This window comes from Acipenser ruthenus, chromosome 21 (assembly GCF_902713425.1).
Source record: "Acipenser ruthenus chromosome 21, fAciRut3.2 maternal haplotype, whole genome shotgun sequence".
Taxonomy (NCBI): Eukaryota; Metazoa; Chordata; class Actinopteri; order Acipenseriformes; family Acipenseridae; genus Acipenser; species Acipenser ruthenus.
The window spans coordinates 4,434,530-4,454,698 of NC_081209.1; the positions used below are offsets into that span (position 1 = coordinate 4,434,530).

Consider the following 20,169-nt stretch of genomic DNA (forward strand, 5'->3'; position numbering starts at 1 on the left):
GAATTGGGCCACATGAACACCAAACTTAGGACTGGAGAAGTAGAACACATAATGCATTGGCTGCTGTAGTATTTACATAAAGGGAAGTTAGCGTCTCTCAACCAATATCCTGGTTTTAAAATTGCCACTCAGTGCAATCAGCTTTCGTTGGTAAGTCTTGTTTTGTTGGCTTGTTTTCCTATTTTGTAGTTTTCCATGTTTCTTATTCTGATGGATTTTTAATCATAATAAACTTTTATTGCAGATATACATTGAACATACATTAAATATTTTAACCTAATACAAACATTGCCTAGGTTTAAATGCAAATAAAAATAAAACATTTTCTTTGCCAAGCTATTTGTGGTAGTACATTGTCCATAGATAATATTATGATTTGTATAGGTAGGGTATGTTTAATTGGGTCTATCAGCATAGTAATATTGATATCGTTCAGCTTTTTGAAACTGGGTTTACAAGAAGATTTCATATTGTGTTTAAGGACTGTAAACAGCAGCCCGCCTCATTTCATCCATCGAAAAAATGAGAGATAAAACGGTATCACTTTACATGAAGTGTCTCTAATTACTGTGTATTACATAGTAGTTACTTATTAAATACATGTGCACTTACACATGATTACAATGTTATTATGCATAGGTACAATGTACTTAATGTGTACATATTTTTTGCATGATATATGTAAGTACACAACTGTATCAGAAAAGGGTTAGGGCTAGGGATAGGGTTATATCATGCAAAAATATTTACACATTAAGTACATTGTAACTATGCATAATAGCATTGTAATTATGTGTAAGTGCACATGTGTTTACTAAGTAACTACTATGTTAATGCACAGTAATTAGAGACACAATGTAAGTACATGTAGTTATATTAGTTATTCTGATAGCACTTAAAATAAGTCCTAAGTTCTGTATTTAAAACCAACTTAGCTAAAAATATATCATCTTTCGAATCTCTGGGTCTATTTGTCAGACATGGAGGAGTGATATCCACCACTTCCTTGCAACAGTTTTAATGTGCGTGTCAATATTTAAATCTGTTTTAGAATGTGAGAATTCTTCTATATTATCATACAGTATGTAAATTCTACTGCTGTAGGCTGCATGCTCCACTGGCAGAATACACATATACATACACAGTACTATATAATCAATCTTACGCCAGCTTATGGAGCTCCCTTCAGTCTATCCAAATCATAAATCAATACATTCAGTAAATCAGTAGTTATAATAATAAGATCTGCATGAACATTTAATAAAGCATGAGCATATTTCTTTTTCAGCAGATAAATAGAGCACAGCATATTGGGCTTACCATGGATGGAGATTCTAGAAATCACAATGGCAGCAATTATGATTATTATAGTGAATATGAACCTGATCCTCCAGAGTTCTTCAACATCACTGATCACGCTACCAGCACACCATCAAATGAACACCTCATGAAAATAATAGCCATTTTGCTATATACTACAACATTTGTGCTGGGTGTGTGTGGGAACGGGCTGGTCATCTGGATGACGGGCTTCAAGATGAAGAGGACAGTCAACACCACCTGGTTCCTCAGCCTGGCCATCGCTGACTTCATATTCTGTGTCTTTCTTCCCTTCAGTATCGTGCATGCAGCCTACGACTTCCACTGGCACTTTGGACTGGTCATGTGCAAGATGAACTCATTTATAATGTGCCTCAACATGTTTGCCAGTGTCTTCATCCTAACTATCATCAGCATTGACCGCTGTCTTTCAGTTGTGTTGCCAGTTTGGTCGCAGAATAACCGCACAGCAAGGAGGGCTGGTGGACTTGTTGTGACTGCATGGCTTGCATCTGCCCTGTTAAGCACCCCCTCACTAGTGTTGCGGGACATCCATGTGGAAAACGAGAAAATCATTTGCTTCAACAATTACAAGTTGACTGCAGACACATCGCAGGCTGTAAACAAGTACCACAAAGCTGTCGTCTTCACCAGATTCTTTTTCGGTTTCCTCCTTCCTGTCATTGTCATAGTCATCTGTTACGGCATCATCGTCAGGAACCTGAAAAAGAACCGCCTGGCCAAATCATCCAAGCCATTTAAAATCATTGCCAGCATCATCATCACATTCTTCATCTGCTGGGTGCCCTATCATGTGTTCAATATCCTGGAGCTAAACCATCGAGAAATACCGCACTCGGTGCTCCATCATGGGATTCCGATCACTACTGGTCTTCTCACTGCAAACAGCTTCCTAAACCCTGTCCTCTATGTGTTCATGGGAAAGGACTTCAAGAAAACATTCAAGCTGTCGGTCCTCTCCAGGCTGGAAAATGCATTATGTGAGGACACACGCACCACAAGCAAACACAATTCAGGAATGAGATCTGAACTGGAGAGATCTTCAACAGCCATTTGAAAAGGTACATGACAGATCACCCGTTAATACGGCTAACTCAGTAATAGCAGTGTGTGCCTTTTCTCTTTCTATACGTGTATTAACAGATACACAATCCATATTAATAGTAGAGTATGAAGGATCTGCATTCCTTCCCCTGTTAAAACGGCACAGACATTGTTTATATTTCTGACATTGTAAATAATAACGAAAGTGTCATTTCTTACCTGTGTTTTGAATTGGGGATCTGGGTAGCTGAGTTCTTCCTGTAAAAAGGAAAATGCATCTGGTTAGTTTAAAAAACAAAGCGTGGCTGTTGGATGTTGAGCAGGGTATCCTCAGGGAGAGGTGCACGTTTCCCTGATGATATTATGCAGATAATGTCAACGCGTAAAGAAAATATTGCACCAGTAGTTTTAAAATATAATGAACTAATTAACTACCTGGATGAATCAATCCCTATCAAAAATAAACAGTAATTGCAGATTATAGTGTTATATATTATGGTTGTGCTATATTAATATTATTTTTTGTCAACTAAAAGTTAGAAAACTTCCAGTGTGTGTGTGTGTATGTGTGCCTGCATCCGGTGTGGACCGCGTGTTCCTAGGTGCTAGCATTAGCCAAGAACGGGGGGGGGGGGGTTACTAGTTAATACTAGTAAAAAGTTAATACTAGTAAAAAGTAAAAGAGAAATAGAACCTCTTCTATACCTGCTTAGGTTGTTTGTTGTTTTCTTTCTGTTTTGTTTTTTTTTATACAAAGTTTACACTGTGTTTAGTTCCATAGTTCTGGTGTTTATTTTTGATTATTTATTTCAAAAAGAAGAAATCAATAAAAATAACACTGGTTGCAACTGGACCTACCTGCTCCTGTCTGCTTCTTGCATCTAACTCCCTACAGCCACTCGGCACCTGCTACACAGGGACTGTCTTTGCTCTGTGCCCGGTGTTGCGTGATGTAAGGGATTCAGAACCCTGCTGGTGAAAAGCTCTAATACTGTTCGTGCAAATTAGACCGGATGTTTCTGAGCCAGGGTTAACAGTGGAATAATAATGTAGACTGGCACTTGGGCACAGCAAAGTCTACTGGACTGTGCTACACAGTACTTAATAAAGTGACCAATCGCTGTACAAAAACATTATTATTTATTTATTTATTTATTTATTTGGCAGACGCCTTTATCCAAGGCGACTTACAGGTATTACAGAGCAGTAAAGGGTTACAATGCAAGCTTAATATTCATATACAATGTAGTTTACAGTAAGCGCAAATAATACTACTACAATACAATATGAACTAGGATTCAACAAGATTACAGCAAGTTATATCTACAATGACATCATATTGTTTGAATTGACACAGGATATTAGATGTGGTTTCCATATATAGATGTATTGTTTTCAGAGGAGGGTGACAGAAATAAACACAAAGATAAAGAGACTCTGGGCAGCATGGGCAGAAAAATGTATTTATTGTTAGCCCTATCAATTCTCATTTTATTATTAAGCAAGCGGTAAAAGAATAGGCTGTCAAGATCATGACGTCTCTAGGGCTAATATACTTTTCACACTATGCACAACACATTCATTTGCTTAAAAGACCTGTGGCCTGAAAAAGATCTGAAACACCCCTGTTGAAACATGCCAGAATGCTAAGTGGTGGGACTGCTTGTTGAACAGAGACAGCCTGGACTTTTTTACTTTCAGTTTAAAGAATAACAAACATGCTGTGCAGTAGATAGGCTTTCCGGGAAGCAGGAATTGCTCCAGAATATTCCAAACTTAATTTACTCCGTTCTTTTCTGCACGTTATTGAGAGCTGAGAGACGTGTGTGTGCTTTTTTTCCCCAGCAGTTTTTCAAGCTGAAGTTCTCAAATTCAAGCACATAATATTAGATTTTCTGAGTGGAAAAACGTGCAGTTTGTGAACTTTTGCCTAGTAAAGCATTGCAGAGGCTGGCTTCTGTTGGGGTGAATGTGTTCCTGTTGCCTTGGACTTTTAAAGAGTGAAAACTGAATTTGAGACGTGAAGAGAGTTTGGGACTTTCTGAACTGAAGCTGCATTTGGAGGAGAGGGCATTTCGGTTTGAAAAGGATTTCAAAGGTAACTTTTAAAAGGCTGGAAATGTTTATGTTTTAGAAATGTCTTGCACGCTTAGAAATGATTTTCATGCTTTCTCATGTGAAAGCCCAGATAACATCTATTTCAAGTTATGCACATGAAATATTTTTTAAAAAATGTGTTGCGTGACACTTTAATAAAATGAATACTGGCTGCTGTTATACTGTAGTCTCAATCTATACATCTATCTATACATCTGCTTAATCAGATATGTTTTTTTTCCAGGGAAATCAAATTTACTCAAAACCTCTGCTTTTGTTTTTCCAGGGAAAGGAAGAGCATAGCATCAGAGGTTTCCAATGTCAAACCCCAACAATACCAGTACTACTCAGAATACATATGTCTATGATGATCCTGACTATATCTATGAGGATACATCTTCTACCTATGATAATGGCAAAGCTGTCAACAATAGTGACCAAATTCCAGTACTGGAAAACCGATTCAAATATCTGTTTATTGGGTCATACTCTGTCATTTTCCTTCTTGGCGTCACACTGAACGGGTTGGTCATCTTCATGGTGAGTTGCAAGATGAAGAAGACACCCAGTTCTATTTGGTTCCTCTGCTTGGCTGTCACTGACTTCCTATTCTGTCTTTTTCTGCCCTTCACTATCGTCTATGCATTTTATGACTTTGACTGGTTATTCGGACTGTTTCTGTGCAAGATGAATTCCTACATAATGTTCTTCAACATGTTCTCCAGTGCCTTCTTGTTGGCTATCATCAGAATTGACCACTGTATTTACACCTGCTTCGCCTGTGCTCAGAATTGCTGCACCGCAAACGTAGCTGTAAATGTGGCCTTGGTTACCTGGTTTGGCTCTGCAATCTTAAGCATTCCATCACTCGTGATCCGCAATACCTCTGTGGAGGACGGGAAAACAATTTGCTTTGACAGCTACGACATCTTCAACAATACCTCAGCTGGGAGAACGAATCACCAGGTCGTGCTCGCAAGCAGGATTCTCTGCGGTATAGCGATTCCCTATTTAGTTATATGCATCGTTTCATGTTTTAAAAGGAGCCGCTCCAAGGCATATAAAATCACCCGCGTCATCATTTTTGCTTATTTTATCTGCTGGGTGCCCTACCATGTGCTCATGACCCTAGCGTTATACCCCGAGCAGTTCAATAAAGAAGTATTTCTTATTGGGATGCCCATAGTCAATGTGCTTGCTGCTGCAAATAGTTGCATGAACCCTGTGATCTACATTTTCATGAGCCAGGACTACAAGATGTCATGGATGGAGAATGCGTTTAGCAGAAAGACGAGTAACACAAGTACCCAGCTAAGAAGGATAAATCCTGAACGAGAGGTAGTCTAAACCATTACCTTGGAGATTTCTATTGTATCATAAAATAGTTAGGCTTAGGGTTAGAGTTAAATTTAGGTTAGTGGGATTAGGGTTAGGTTTAGAGTTAGGGTTATGGTTAGGGTTAGGGTTAGTTATCTTGATAATCTAACTTTTGTTTTCAAGCAGTAGTACTACAGATGTCTACTGTACAGCACGTAACAGGTTTGTTTTATAGTTTGAATCCAAATACTTTGAAAGCTTTTGCAAAATATTTTCGGAAGGCTTTTAATTTCTTTTCATAATGCTGTTTTGTGTTATGATATCTTTAAACTGTGCATGTTATGGTTTATCTGTATTAATACTTTTAAAAGATGTTGTGTAGCACTGTGTGTTGTTTCCTCTGCATTAGCAATTTACTGTTCTAAGGGTCTATTTTTGTATCACAAATTAATTTTGCCGTGACCCGGATTCTCATAACACAGCCAATCACTGAGGCTGAAGGGAGAGGAGTGTAGCTGGCAGTGTTGAGAGATGCAGTGCTGAGTTGTGGTTAAAAGCTCTATAACCACACATGCAGATGAGCCTGACACGTTTACATAGTGGTAAAGAGGGGGGATGCAACGCTGCCGGCTTTACATGCACTAGTCAGCAGTGTGGAGTAGTGGTTAGGGCTCTGGACTCTTGACTGGAAGGTCACGGGTTCAATCCCAGGCAGGGGACACTGCTGCTGTACCCTTGAGCAAGGTACTTTACCTTGATTGCTCCAGTAATAAACCAACTGTATAAATGGGGAATTGTATGTAAAAATAATGTGATATCACGACCTATTTGCTATACTTTTCAGGCAATGGGGTGCCATGTGTCTTTTTTTCCAGATTTAACTTAAATCTTGTATTTTTTCCCCAGATTTATAAATGTTGTGAAAATAAATAAATATTTTTTTAAATGTGTACATTCAAATATAATTTAACTAAATATTAAATCTCTTAACATGATTTTAACATTTAGCTAAATATTTAACTAAATCTTAAATCTCTTAACACGATTTAACATTTAGTTAAATATTTAACAGGCTAGCTAAATCTGGAGTTTGTATGCAAATGAGCTCCGCCTGCTTTGTGCTTTCACGTGATTTGATTGGCTCTTGTAATGCTGATATGCTTGTTATCATAAAGGTTAAATGCTGCATTGTACTGGGTTCATATCAATGACTTTGATAGCATGGACAGCATTTTCTTTTATATTGTAAAATATATATATATATAAATGTTTTTGTCTATATATAAAATATAATGATTAACATACAAATATGTTTGTGTCTTATGTTACTTGCATTTAATTACACTGCCACTAATCATATTGAATCTTCTATTCAATAATATACTGAACTTAAAGAGAAACAAGTACTTGTGTCCTGAGGATATATACATGTCAACATCTCTGAAATCGTTCTATCATATTTGTCTCCAGTGCTGGGTGCTTATCCTGTATTCTCACTGCAGTATATCTTTCCACATTCGCTCATTTACAGCATGGAATCCTACTTTGACTATTTTCTTCCCAGCTGTAATAAGTCTATGGGTTGCATGTTACTTGCCAGCATCCTAGTATTTTTAAATACAGTTTGCAACCATAAGGGGATTATATATATATATATATATATATATATATATATATATATATATATATATATATATAGTAAGAAAGGGCTGACGCTGGGACTTTGTTATGTGCGTCTGTGCTTGAGCTGTGTGTGTGTGGACTTTGCTGAACTGTGCTATTGCAGTGCACTCTGCAAATCATGTGCAGGACTGATTGCATGACCCTGCAGCTGTACTGTTTGCACGCTCAGGAATAGTTCTGTCTGCAGCCTTTGTCTGTTTGGGACTATGCATGCAGATCTGCACCAGCAGTGACCCCTGCCATGCACGTGAAGCACGCCCGGGGATTCAGGGGATCGTTGGGCGCACCTGGCAGGAGCTATGGGGGTGGATGTGCGGACAGCCTCCCGTTATGCTTATTACTGTACTACATTGTTGCAATGCTGTAGGGTCTGGGGGGTTATAGAAATAGGAACCTGCATGCATTTATATATAGTGTCTTCAGTGCAATGGGAAATTGTCATGATTTCAAGACCTCACAAGTCTCACGCCAAGGAGGTTGCTAACACTTGCCATTACATTTATCAAACACCAGGGGGAGTTTATCAATTATTTGTAAGGTAAACCAAATATTGGTAAAGAGCACACAACATAAACTGTACATTTTACATTGCATTTTCAAAAGAGGCTGTGCTCAAATTAGGGAAGTGAGAAAAACAAGAATATAAAAACACTGCTGCACTTGGGTAAATTCACTTCATTAAATTCACAGCAATCTTTTGCACTTAGGAATTTATCATCACTGGCGGTAGGTGCTTACAATTTCTATCAACTTTGTTTGCATTTTCATAATTCTATTGCATTAGCAGAGAAACATTTGTTCTTGTTTTAAAAAAGTGGAACTTGCACTGAAGACTTTAATTATAAAACAAGATAAATATGAATATATATAGGATGCTATAGTGCTATTTATAGCTCAGTACAGTCAAGGAGCCTTATATTTTCTCATACTGTTTGTATTTCAAACTGACTTATGAGATAATGCACCATTAGGTATTGCACTGACAGCTGTAATTGATTATTTCATATTGTTATATATTCTATATTGGCTACTATAATGCTGTTGAAAGCTGGATACTGTATAAGAGCCTAATATTCTCCAATACTGTTTATTTTTGTATGATGTTTATTAAAATGCATTTAAAACAGGCTTATAGGAAAATGTACCATTAGGTATTGAATTTTCTATAGATTAGATATTCTATAGATTATTATAGATGGTAACATTAATTACAAGTAATGGGACACTTCAACATTGGACCTATTTTTGCTGATGATAAAAGTATTCTTTTTGTGATCTCAGTACACACTGCAATTACACATTTAGTTTCATATTAAGAAAGAGTAACTACAATATGAAAGTACAAGTAAGATTTTGAAATTTGACATCCTTAAAGACCTTCACTAGTCTGTTTTGTTAAGACAATAAATGATGTATTGAAAGCAAAAAAATATATTAAAAGACAACGTTTGGCAACAGCAAGTAAGTAAATTGCTGCTATCTCAAAACATCAGTCACATGTAAAGACTGCCCTTATAAAAGCTGCCCACGGTATTTCTGCACAGGGTTTCTGCAGTTTTCCCATGCTTTTCCTTATCCTATGCATTTACCATAGCTTATCCTGGATTGTCATGTTTATTAATATGCTTTACCATCCCTCATTGATCTTTGCAATGCTTGCCTATGCTATACCATGCTCTCACTGTGCTTTAATACACTTTCCTATGCTTACTATGGGAAACTTTTAAAATGGTGGGTTTGGCAGACAACACATTTTAATTTAGATTTGTGTTAGCTTTTTTTATTATATATATTTTTTGTGTGATATATATATTTTAGTATTTGAGTTTTGCGGATTTAAAATTCTTCCTTATACTGCAAATAGGATGGGGGGGGGGGGGGGGGGATGGGGGGCGGGGATGCCGGATATTAGTTTTTTTTTATATTTTTTTGCGTGAATATTGAATGTTAATGTTGATCTGCTGTGCAGGTCACTCTAGTACAGTGCAACATGCTAATCAGCAATGTTAACTTTGAGCTGCTGTGCAGGTCACTCTAGTACAGTGCAACATGCTAATCAGCAATGTTAATTTTGAGCTGCTGTGCAGGTCACTCTAGTACAGTGCAACATGCTAATCAGCAATGTTAGCTTTGAGCTGCTGTGCAGGTCACTCTAGTACAGTGCAACATCCTAAATAGCAATTTTTGGAGAAAGGGTAACTTTAGATTAAGACATTAGTTTAAAGCTTTTTTTCAACTTGCTGCATGTAATATACTGTACATTAATTTAACAGCTTTTAAAAAACATGATAGCAAAATACCATCCACAGTAAGTCCCACATGTGTATATAATTCGATAAGTAATTTAAGCAGATGCAGGTCTAGAGTGTTTCATGATTCAAAAACTGTTTAGCTTGAATGTAGGAGTATATACTATATAGAAATCACAGAGTGAAAATGACAGCCCATAGAATATACTGTTTTGATAAGCTCAGTCAATAATAATAATAATAATAATAATAATAATAATAATAATAATAATATTAATAATAATAATAATAATAATTTTATTAATAATTAATTTTATTTCCACAGAAAAAGGAATAAAGCAGAACAATAACAATGGATTTAGATTACGAAGATGATTATAATTACACTTACAGTGACACATATCAAGATTTGCATCCCTCAGTGAATTTCTCTGCATCATTAAACCGCCCCCAATCACACACTGAAGACCCATTTAAAATATTTATCATTGTATTACTGGCTGTAATATTTCTTCTGGGTGTGTGTGGGAACGGGCTGGTCATCTGGATGACGGGCTTCAAGATGAAGAGGACAGTCAACACCACCTGGTTCCTCAGCCTGGCCGTCGCTGACTTCATATTCTGTGTCTTTATTCCCTTCAGTATCGTGCATGCAGCCTACGACTTCCACTGGCACTTTGGACTAGTTATGTGCAAACTGACGTCCTTCATAATGTTCCTCAACATGTTTGTCAGTATCTTCCTCCTGACCCTCATCAGCATTGACCGCTGTGTGTCAGTCATCTTCCCTGTCTGGTCTCAGAATTACCGCACTCCAAGAATGGCTTCTGTAGTGGTCCTGGCTGCATGGGTGGCTTCTGCCCTCTTAAGCACACCCTCCCTTGTGTTCCGTGACATCCATTCCACAGATGAGAAAACCACTTGCCACAATAACTATAGACTGGCTAGTAACCAATCACACCAGTCTGCAGCTGAGAGACACAAAGCTGTTTCTTGAACACGATTTATCTGCAGCTTTGTGATTCCCTTCACAGTTATAGTCATTTGTTACTCCATCATTGTCGCAAAAGTGAGAAACAACCGCATGGCAAAATCCTCCAAGCCATTCGGAATCATGGCAGGCATCATTGTTGCATTCTTCATCTGCTGGTTGCCCTATCACGTGTTCATAATAATGGAGATCAGCCACCACCAGCACAATAAACAGGTGCTCCACTATGGGATGCCCATTGTCTACATGCTCGCTTCTGCCAATAGCTTCTTAAACCCTATCCTCTATGTATTCATGGGCAAAGACTTTCAGCAGAAGTTCAGGCTCTCGGTTCTTTCCAGGATGGAAAATGCACTGGGTGAGGATGTACAGACAAGCAGGCGGTTCTCAAGGACCAATTCAACATATGACAAAGTCTCAACCCACATATAACCTTGTGAACTTTCTCCTTGACTGTTTATCAGAGCTGTCTTAACGAATGCATTGCTCTTCTGGGTTAGATTCACTTTGTGTCATTCTGGTGTAGATTCTGTGGCCTCAATAGAATTCTCTGCTATCAAATCACCTGCTATCAAAAGTTCTGTGCTCTATATTATCACACTGTATGCACATGTTTTATTTTGTTCTATTGCACTTTGTCCATTATTAAGCATGCATTAAAAATGATCTGGCATTTAATAGAATGAATACCTCTGGGGAAATCAATTTGCAATTGCACATGAATTAAAAAACAGTGTTATTTCAGTTATATTTATCCACTTACTGTACTTACAAGACAAGACAACTTGGAATAACATGTACTTGCACTGATGGCTTTAATTGTTGTCAACCTCTTGACATAACATCATAGAATATTAACTTTTCTATAATGTGCTTGTATATATTTCTGTAACATGTAAATGCATTTTTGCTACAATGGTCCATTATAGAATACTTACTTGATTATTACATTTGACTCCAGCCTCCCAAAGCCTTTGTAAAATATTTCTCAGGGATTAAAGCGATAATGCATTTAATTTCATTTTAAAATGTTACTAAAATCTATTATGATGTTTTTAATGATCTGTTTGCATTTTAATGAAAAGAAGTCCATCATTACACATGAAGTGCCTCTTCTCTTTTAAAGATGCAGTCGCAGTTTTGAAATGATTCTATTGTCATGTGTAAAGCATGAAGATTATGCTTATTCAATGTGTTTGTAATTAGAAAGTTACTGTATATATAATGCACTCCCTGTTCTTAACTAGTCATTAGTTAAGAATAGCAAACAGAAGTACTATCCCTTCAGCCCGTAGCTGATTGGGATTGTCTCAGTCTCATGATAACAATGCTTCTTTTCACAGGAGGGTTGCACACTGTTGTATTCACATTTGTAGTCTGAATGTTACAATATGCACTTTGCCAACATTTATTTCTCACTGCATCTATTCTGACAAAGAAAGGTCAAGCTCAGTCATTCAGCCAATGAAAAAAGCTAATATTTTAATAGGAAAAAGCCTGCTTATTGAAATCTTGGTGGAGTGGCATTAGTGTTTTCGAGCACGGTGTAGTGATGGCATCATCAATCAGAGGTTTAGAAAGACAGAGAGAAAAGCTAGTTATAAACTGCAAAGATTACTGAAGTATAAGAAATGATCACTTACACTTCTGAAGATGTGGTGTCATACGGATTCTGACCTCGAGCTTGTGTTTTTCTTTGTTGGTTTTGTGGACAATTATATCAGGTTAGAATAAAAAGTGACAAGAATTTAATGTAGCTTTAGTGTTTAATTGTTTTAAATTGTTTTGTTCATTCATTAGGTCATAAGGTATGATCTTCTGTGAGGTTATATTCTCCATGTGCCAAATAAAGTGTTGCTTTTCTAATTCCCAATCGGCTGTCTGTGGTGAAATGAAGAGATTAAAGGTCTCGCCACTAAGGTGAATATAGCCGCATCTTCGTCATTATGACACTGTCTTTTGCCAAAAGCCCAAGTCTTACAAATGTCTTTAATGAGCACCAACATCTCAGTTCTAGTTATGATTTACCTTTGAAGGCTTTATCTGTCATTAAACATATATTCAGTGTGTGTTCTGACAGTCACAGCATGCAAGAATCTGCATGAGGGATAAGCCTTAATTCTTTCTTTTTTATCATCATTATGGAAATCATTAAAGTGGATGAAAGATGCCTTCAGTATGTTACCATTTAAATAAGGCTATCGAAATGGATTTCCCAAGCCCACGAATGAAAAGACACATAACCTATTTCATACCACATACTGCGACTGTGACATTTTTGCATGCTTATGCAATGACAAATAATAAGCAAGAAACATCTGACTGAAAGACGAGCAAGCTCACCACACATGGCTTTGCATGGTTTTTGAATGGTTTGTACCTTAGGCTTAATAAGTGTGGAATATAAAATACTGTTTTGGTACCGTATACAGCAGTGGTTCACTGAGGCCAAACCTAGAAACAATGGGGTCCTTTAAAACCCAACTTGACAAAGCTCTGCGATCAGTCAGCTACTAAGAACTGGACATGCTTAGATGGGCCTAATGGTCTTATGTTCCTATGTTCATAATTGAGCCTATGTAATCTCCTTCTAAGGCTTAATCAATTCATTATGTAATGATTCTTATTAATCCACATACATGGGCAACAGATCCACATAAATTGTACTGTTACCAGAGTTAAAGCAAATAGTAATGAAACCAAGAGGAAGAGCACTAAAATGTTCAAAGGCCACTCCCTTGGGGACCAAGAGACATTAGAAGCTGCATTCTTGTCAGGTCCATATCGTTATTACTGGCCACAGAAAATAAAGTAATGAGTTATTTCTCTCAGACAGCTGCCCAGCTGCCCTGTCTCAAAAGCAGTCTGATGAGGTTAAAGCCAGATACCTTGTTGTCAGAAAAGCTCTGCTCGTAATAGCCACAGTCTGAAGTAACTATTAAGAAAATGTCAGTTCCTTGCAGTAATAACATGTCTGGTCAGCATCTGAGCAGCACTAGTCTTCTCTAATGCCTACTTAATATACCGGCTTTATGTAAATGTATGCATTCCCCTTTATGCTTCACAGGTTTTGCATTTTTAAAAAAGGTTAAACCATACAATGCTAAGCAGCCTATTTGATGCTGATCTTCAAGCAGTAGCTTGTAGAGTCATTCTATGGAACTGTTTGCATTAACATGATACATCCAGTCAGTATTACATTAGGAGAAAGGTAACTTGATGTATGATGCCTGCATTCAGGGGTGCTGGCATGGGGCCCAAACGCTGTATGTTTGGTAACAGGTGGAGTGAAGCCCATTGCAAATCCAGCACAATGTATTCTCATGCATGTTTCTGTGGAACATTCACAAAATACTCATTGTCTTGCATTTTGTTGTTGGGTGTCAGCATTAATACAGCCAGCTGAGCTGTCTTTGTGTGACACCTGCCAACACTTCACAAATGCACAAGGAGAAGAAATTCCTAAACTATCTGATACAGTAAAAGAAGAAAAGAAGACAGTCAACCTCTATCCGCTCTACAGTACGTTCAGTGCATTAACTAGGATAAAAGAGATGAAGCATCTCATCAGCGCTAGCTGGTCCATGTTTGTGGGTTATATAATAATATGGGGGTGTGGTACTTGACGTGCTGGAGATCCTAATTGTGTTTATTACTTGGGTCTCCTGTGGGCTCCTGTTATCTCTGCTTGGAGGGTGTGTGAGGATGGGTAGGACACACGGCACACAGGAAATGAGATTACAGTAAGTACGATGGCTATCATTTTATAAATACTAACGTAAACTTGGCAAATTGACAAACTATTTCTATAAAAGTCTTTCTCGCTGTCTTCAGTGTGGAGCAATGTGGATTATTAAAGACGTTGAGAAAGACTTTTAGTCACAGCGTTTCTCATTGAATTTACCAAGTTTACTTTAGTATTTCTACATGTAGCGCTTTTGAATGTTTTATAGTTATGGACAAGGGGTTTCCAATATGTGAGGTTGGAGCCAGCAACCTAAGATTGGCATAGACTGACAAATAGATGTATTCAAATCATAGCTCTTATTGCTTGTCCTCTGGTGGCATCTATAGGTCCACTGAGCTGGATTTTATTCATGTCCTTGTTTCTGTAAATGCATCCCTAAGTTTCCCCTTGTCTTTCAATTCCTCTTGTTTCCTGTTTCATGCTTACGGTTCACAGTAAGAAAGCTTGCTTATTTATTTATTTATTTTCTTTTTGTATTCTCTCTTTTCTGCACAGGGTATTCTGTACGTGTTGAACCCTCTGAAATCACCTTTGCTCTATAGCTTTTGCTGGAGACTGACGCCTATTGCACAGGTACCCTTATTAGTAATTGGGTTCTTTTCTAATCATGAAGAGCAATAAAGGGTTGGAGAAATCATACAAGAACACTTCTAAAATACAAAATATAACCTTGGCCCTAGTGCTGTCAATGTGCAATACTATGAATTCAAAGTCCCCTATAGTTCTGTTACAAAAGGAATGATTTGGATTATAGATCACCTAGTGTAGAAGTGATTTGTAGCACGTATTCAAAAACATTTTACAACATAACCCATGTTTTGCCCCTATTATTATTTTTAAAATCCCATGAACCTGTTGTTAATATTGTTATAGAGCAGATGAGATTTTCACTTCAGAAATGATGTAACACAAACAGTTTCCCTCAATGACAGCATTGTTTCAGCTGTCCGTGGTGACAACACAACATGAGGGTTAAAGCCCGACCATTTCTCAGCAACATGAAAAAGTTCTGAAGCATGCAACAGCTCCAGCCATTCCAATCTGTCCGGATGGCTGGACATGTGCACTTAGTGTTGGAGTGCAGTCCCCAAGCACTGCTCCTTTTTCACTGCAGTCAGCAGCTGCTTGCTATATGAGCTTGTGTTGTGTGTGTTTTTATTATGCTGTACTTATTTTGAAACTTGCAAGCTCAGCTCCAAAGTTGCAGTGAAAATGGAAAACGTCAGGTAATTTAATAGGCCAGGTTTTAGCATCTGAACACAGCAGGGGCAATCTCTTTTGGCTGTGCATGCTGTCTCATTTGGTTGAAGGTATTTTTTCCCATGCAATTTTGGTAGCAATGTTATTATTATACTTTTTTCTTTTTTTTTTGGATGAGTTTGACTGAAGTCACCAAGTGTGTATTCATGCTTTCTGTGTTTTTAAAATAAACATGTCCATTGTGCATTTTTAAATGGTGGTCTCATTGTTCCTCATTTAAGCTTTGACATCTTAACAGCACATGACAGCCAACTAGACACCATTTCAGTGTAAATTAGGGAAGTTTGTCTGCCACATACCCTGCACCTCTTTTGGTTTTTAGGGTTTGGGTTTCGGCTTCGGGCACTCAATACTTGAATTATTGGTCCCAGAATCCTGTTTGTGTTTGCAGAAAGTCATGGTATCACCTGTCAGGCATGTGGATTATGTAATAGTCACAGCGTGTTTGCTAACGCTTTAAGTGAAATAGCTGAATAGCATTTTTTTGTTCATCACATTTTTCAATTCCAGTTATTTATGTTAACTGAAGAGGTGAGACTCATTAATGAAACAGATTATTCTATGTATTTCTGTATTTGTTGTACTTTTCTATAATGATTCCATTCAGGTAATGCCATTACAAGGGCTTGTTATGTACTTTAAAATGGATTGCTTGATTTTCAGTAAAGGCAGGGATTTAAGAAACCGAGTTGCATTTTTAAAATGTCAGAGAGACTTAGATGAGTAGCAGACCGATCCAAAGTATTATTAAGCGCATTACAGTAGGTGCTTTACTTTCTGCATATAAAACAACTTTGCTTATCCAAATTACGAGGGGAGAAATGTACTATAATGTTTCATTAGTCCAATGTTTTTTATTGCTTCTGACTGGTATTTTTTTAATAGACCTTCTATTATTCACCATAATTAAATCATAACTTGCTGGAAAAGCATTTCTCCTCTGGGTATATACATAGGAAAAGAGTGCTGATTTGAATTTGCTGATGGAGTCTCCTGAATCTTCACTGAGAAAAACAGTGCAAGACTGAGCAGCCAACCTCTCTGACAGCAAGCCAGCCTGCAATGGATTACAAGACCAGTGCATATAACTTAATACCATCATTATTATTTCAAACATGGAACTCTTATCTTTGTGGTCCCATTCTATCAATGACTCAAATAATTTTAGTGCATAGTTGCTGACCATGTGGTAATATGGTACAGCACTGTTGCATTGCCATTGGAGAGGAGGATTTCTATCAGATGCATTTGCATAAAATAATTGGTCAGGTGTTTTAATTAAATTGCTTTTCTTCACCTCAACACAACACTGCTCATCTGTCCATGAACAGCATGGTGGACAGCCCAGAGAGATTCAGAGTACACAGCAGGTTATTAAAGCTCATTGGAGGTCAAGCGTGAAGCTACAGTATGCAGCCACTTCTGATCTTCTTACCAGATTGAAAATAGGATACATGTGATACAATGAGATGCTTTGGAGCACAATCTCCAAACGTTAAGCAGTGCAAAAGAAGCTCACAAGCAAAGAACTCGGCTGAGGAAACACTATCAGTTTGAACCATCAGCCTGAAAACCACTGTTGATTAGATCAGTTACAAGTTTATTCTGCATCATATACACAAAATATATTTTTATTTAAGGGAAATGGTATGTTAGTGTTGCTTTGGCCCAAGCTAGAATGGCTGTTTTTAAAGGGAAATCATTTTCCAATCGTAAAGTGAATTATAAGTGAATACTGTTTTTTTTTTTGTTTGTTTTTTTTAACTGGTACTCATTTTCTTGCATTCAATAAAACCAGCCACAAAATGACCAGGTGAATCACACAGTTCCAAATGATGCAATGTTACTAAGCAGATGTGGAGCTTGGTCGTCATTTTCCAAATTCAGCTGTTTATTTGAGGTTTAAACATACGTTTGTATCCAATCGTTGTACTTGTTGCTGTATGTAAACAGAATCATGCATGATCATGGGAGTGCTGTGGCTCTTTCTCACATCCTCATTTTTACATTGCAGCGCAGATAGGAAATAACACATCAGCTATTGCTGCTGCTTAATTTAAAGTTTTCCTGGAACTTGACTACTGACAATGCCTCAAGCAAAAAGTTGGTGGCACTTTTGCTCAACAGCATAATTTGCCAATGTAACCGGGGCTCAATTACACAGTGGTGCTACTGTATGTACAGTAAGAGTTTACTGACTTTGCATAGTACCCTTTCCCTGCCACACCTTAGGCAGTGTCAGCAGTCAAGTTCCAGGAAAACTGTAAATTCAGAAATGTGTGCTTCAAAGTAAAAATGCAGCAGATGACTAGCTAGCGCTGCCTGTTGCAAAAGCCACTTTGTTATCTGCATCGCAGCCCACTGTACTAGAGCCTGCAACCCCTAGCATACCACCACAACAGCATAACAGCTTATGAGAAGATAAGATAGCTGCAGTCACAGTAGGTTTCCATTTATTTGATCTGTTCAATATATATATATATTGAAAGGAGGTATAACTGCAGTGTACAACATTTTTTTTTTTTTGCATGTACACAAAAGGTTTAAATGATTAAAAAAATAATTTATTTCAGGATGCTTTGGGCAGAAGCCCTTCTTCAGCTGCCAAAGACACATAAGCAATTCACAATTGTAATCCTAATCATATTACAAATGACTGTTCTAATGTAACTGTCATATATGTATGCCGGTTCGATGGTGTAAGCAGTATACCTTCTGGAGAATATAACCATTTTGTGTATTGTATTTCCTCACGGCTAGCTACCAGAAATTGGCTTGCAATAAACTGAATAATGTATGAAAAACAAACAAAAAACTTGAGCTCTGCTTGCTTGCTTGCACGGTCCAGTTGAGTGCACAGGTGATTATAAGCAGTTCTGGCTAATGGCAGTCCCGAGTGCTTTCAGCCAGTTCACTCAGTAAGGCTTGTTTAATGATTTAAATGAATTCAGCTGAGCCCAAGCTTTTGTTTTCTTTCTTAAGTATCTGCCATCACCTGAAACAGTAAAATATGAATCAACCTCTAGACCCCCCTACAGAGAAGGAAGCTGCCAGGGAGCCTGGCTTTCTCTGCTGAAATCCTAATTAAACTGACAGCATGGGTTACTCCACACACAGCTGTCTGGCCTTTGTCAAAAAATGTCTTCATTTACTAAGTCACAGCAGTGGCAGACTCATTTGTAGTACAAAAGGATGCTGTCCCTTTGTCTACTCAGACAGCCCACCATCAATGCTTTTGCAGTTGACAAAACTCCTAAAATCTAATTGATTGCACAGGGGGGCAGGGTTAGGAAACTGGCAGCTACTTTTTAATAGCAGCTCCTGGGCTGCACAGAATACAAAAGAAAGGACCATTTGGAGGCTTTACACTCTTTACTCTTTGTCTTTGCCTTCATTTTAAACTGTTTACTCCTTAGTGGATTACAGTACTGTCAGTATGGTTTAGTGTGATTTTGGCAGTGCAGTGTAAAATACCACCCTTGAGGGAAGAAACATGCAAGAGTGTGCTGAGGCTAAATTGGATAATTGCGCAATTAAATATCATTTCAACCTGGGACTCAAGGAGATCAGATGATTGTACTCTCTAGCTCTCCTGACCCTTCCTAGAGGGCCAGTACTTTGAAAAGGTGCATAAGGACCTTTTTATTTTATTGTGTTACATGTTCCCATGTGTTGCTACAACTGTTTACGTAAGGTGTGTGTATTGTTTTATTTATTTATTTTTTTACATTTTGACCACTTTTTTAAACTTTTAAATTGTATTCCCTGCCTCAAGATGGCTTCACATGTACCTGTATGGACTTCTCAGAACTACATTTCCCATCCTCCTCCTGCTCATTGGTAAATCCATCTGAGTTACATATGTGATCAGGAGGATGATGGGAAATGTAGTTCTGTGCGTTCTGTCCTGCTTTTATGAGTGTGTTGCTATAATATGTTTTTGGCAAATAAGGTGAAAAGTTTGACAATCTTAAGCAGTGTCTCCAATATTGTTTGGGATGCGTAGTCTGAAGCACTGCTCACAGTGGCAGGATCACAGGTCCCTCGTCTGACAAGGAAAGTACTTTTGCTGCCAAGGAGTGGTGCTTAAAAATGCCTGATAATCAATACTGTCATTTCAGGCTATGCTGGCGGATGCTTAAAACAGCAGAAAAGATCTGCTTGCATGACAGTTCCGGGTCCCTGGCAGGTTTTACTAGTCCTAGTAGGTTTTACTGGTAGAGAAATGTACTTTATTATCATCTGCATCGGGGGGAGGGGGGGGTGTCCACGTGTTTCGCTGGATGTTTTATTAATCAAGTCTGGAAGGAATAGATTGGACATCCAAATGCATGCATGGTTACACGCCAAGATGCACAGGCACCCTATGGATAGATGTATTATCACACACAGGCACGTAACCACAAGAATAAACAGGCATGGATTCCCATGCATCCAAA

General features: G+C 37.9%; 2 protein-coding genes and 1 pseudogene across 2 annotated transcripts; all 3 read left to right on the forward strand.

Moving 5' to 3' along the window:
- Nucleotides 1-1,309: 1,309 nt before the first annotated feature.
- Nucleotides 1,310-2,999, forward strand: LOC117428269 (chemerin-like receptor 1). Its single transcript, XM_034047150.3, has one exon. The coding sequence runs from the start codon at nt 1,322-1,324 to the stop codon at nt 2,396-2,398; it is 1,077 nt and encodes a 358-aa protein (XP_033903041.3). The 5' UTR covers nt 1,310-1,321; the 3' UTR covers nt 2,399-2,999.
- Nucleotides 3,000-4,021: 1,022 nt separating this feature from the next.
- Nucleotides 4,022-7,107, forward strand: LOC117426517 (chemerin-like receptor 1). The gene is made up of 2 exons (XM_034044164.3): nt 4,022-4,483; nt 4,769-7,107. The coding sequence occupies exon 2, from the start codon at nt 4,801-4,803 to the stop codon at nt 5,827-5,829; it is 1,029 nt and encodes a 342-aa protein (XP_033900055.2). The 5' UTR covers nt 4,022-4,483; nt 4,769-4,800; the 3' UTR covers nt 5,830-7,107.
- Nucleotides 7,108-8,071: 964 nt separating this feature from the next.
- LOC117427113 (chemerin-like receptor 1) lies at nt 8,072-12,589 on the forward strand (annotated as a pseudogene).
- The last annotated feature ends 7,580 nt before the right edge of the window (nt 12,590-20,169 follow it).

What these genes read in the sequence shown, in the direction of transcription:
- LOC117428269 (XM_034047150.3), top strand. Translation starts at nt 1,322, where the DNA reads ATGGATGGAGATTCTAGAAATCACAATGGCAGCAATTATGATTATTAT.
- LOC117426517 (XM_034044164.3), top strand. Translation starts at nt 4,801, where the DNA reads ATGTCAAACCCCAACAATACCAGTACTACTCAGAATACATATGTCTAT.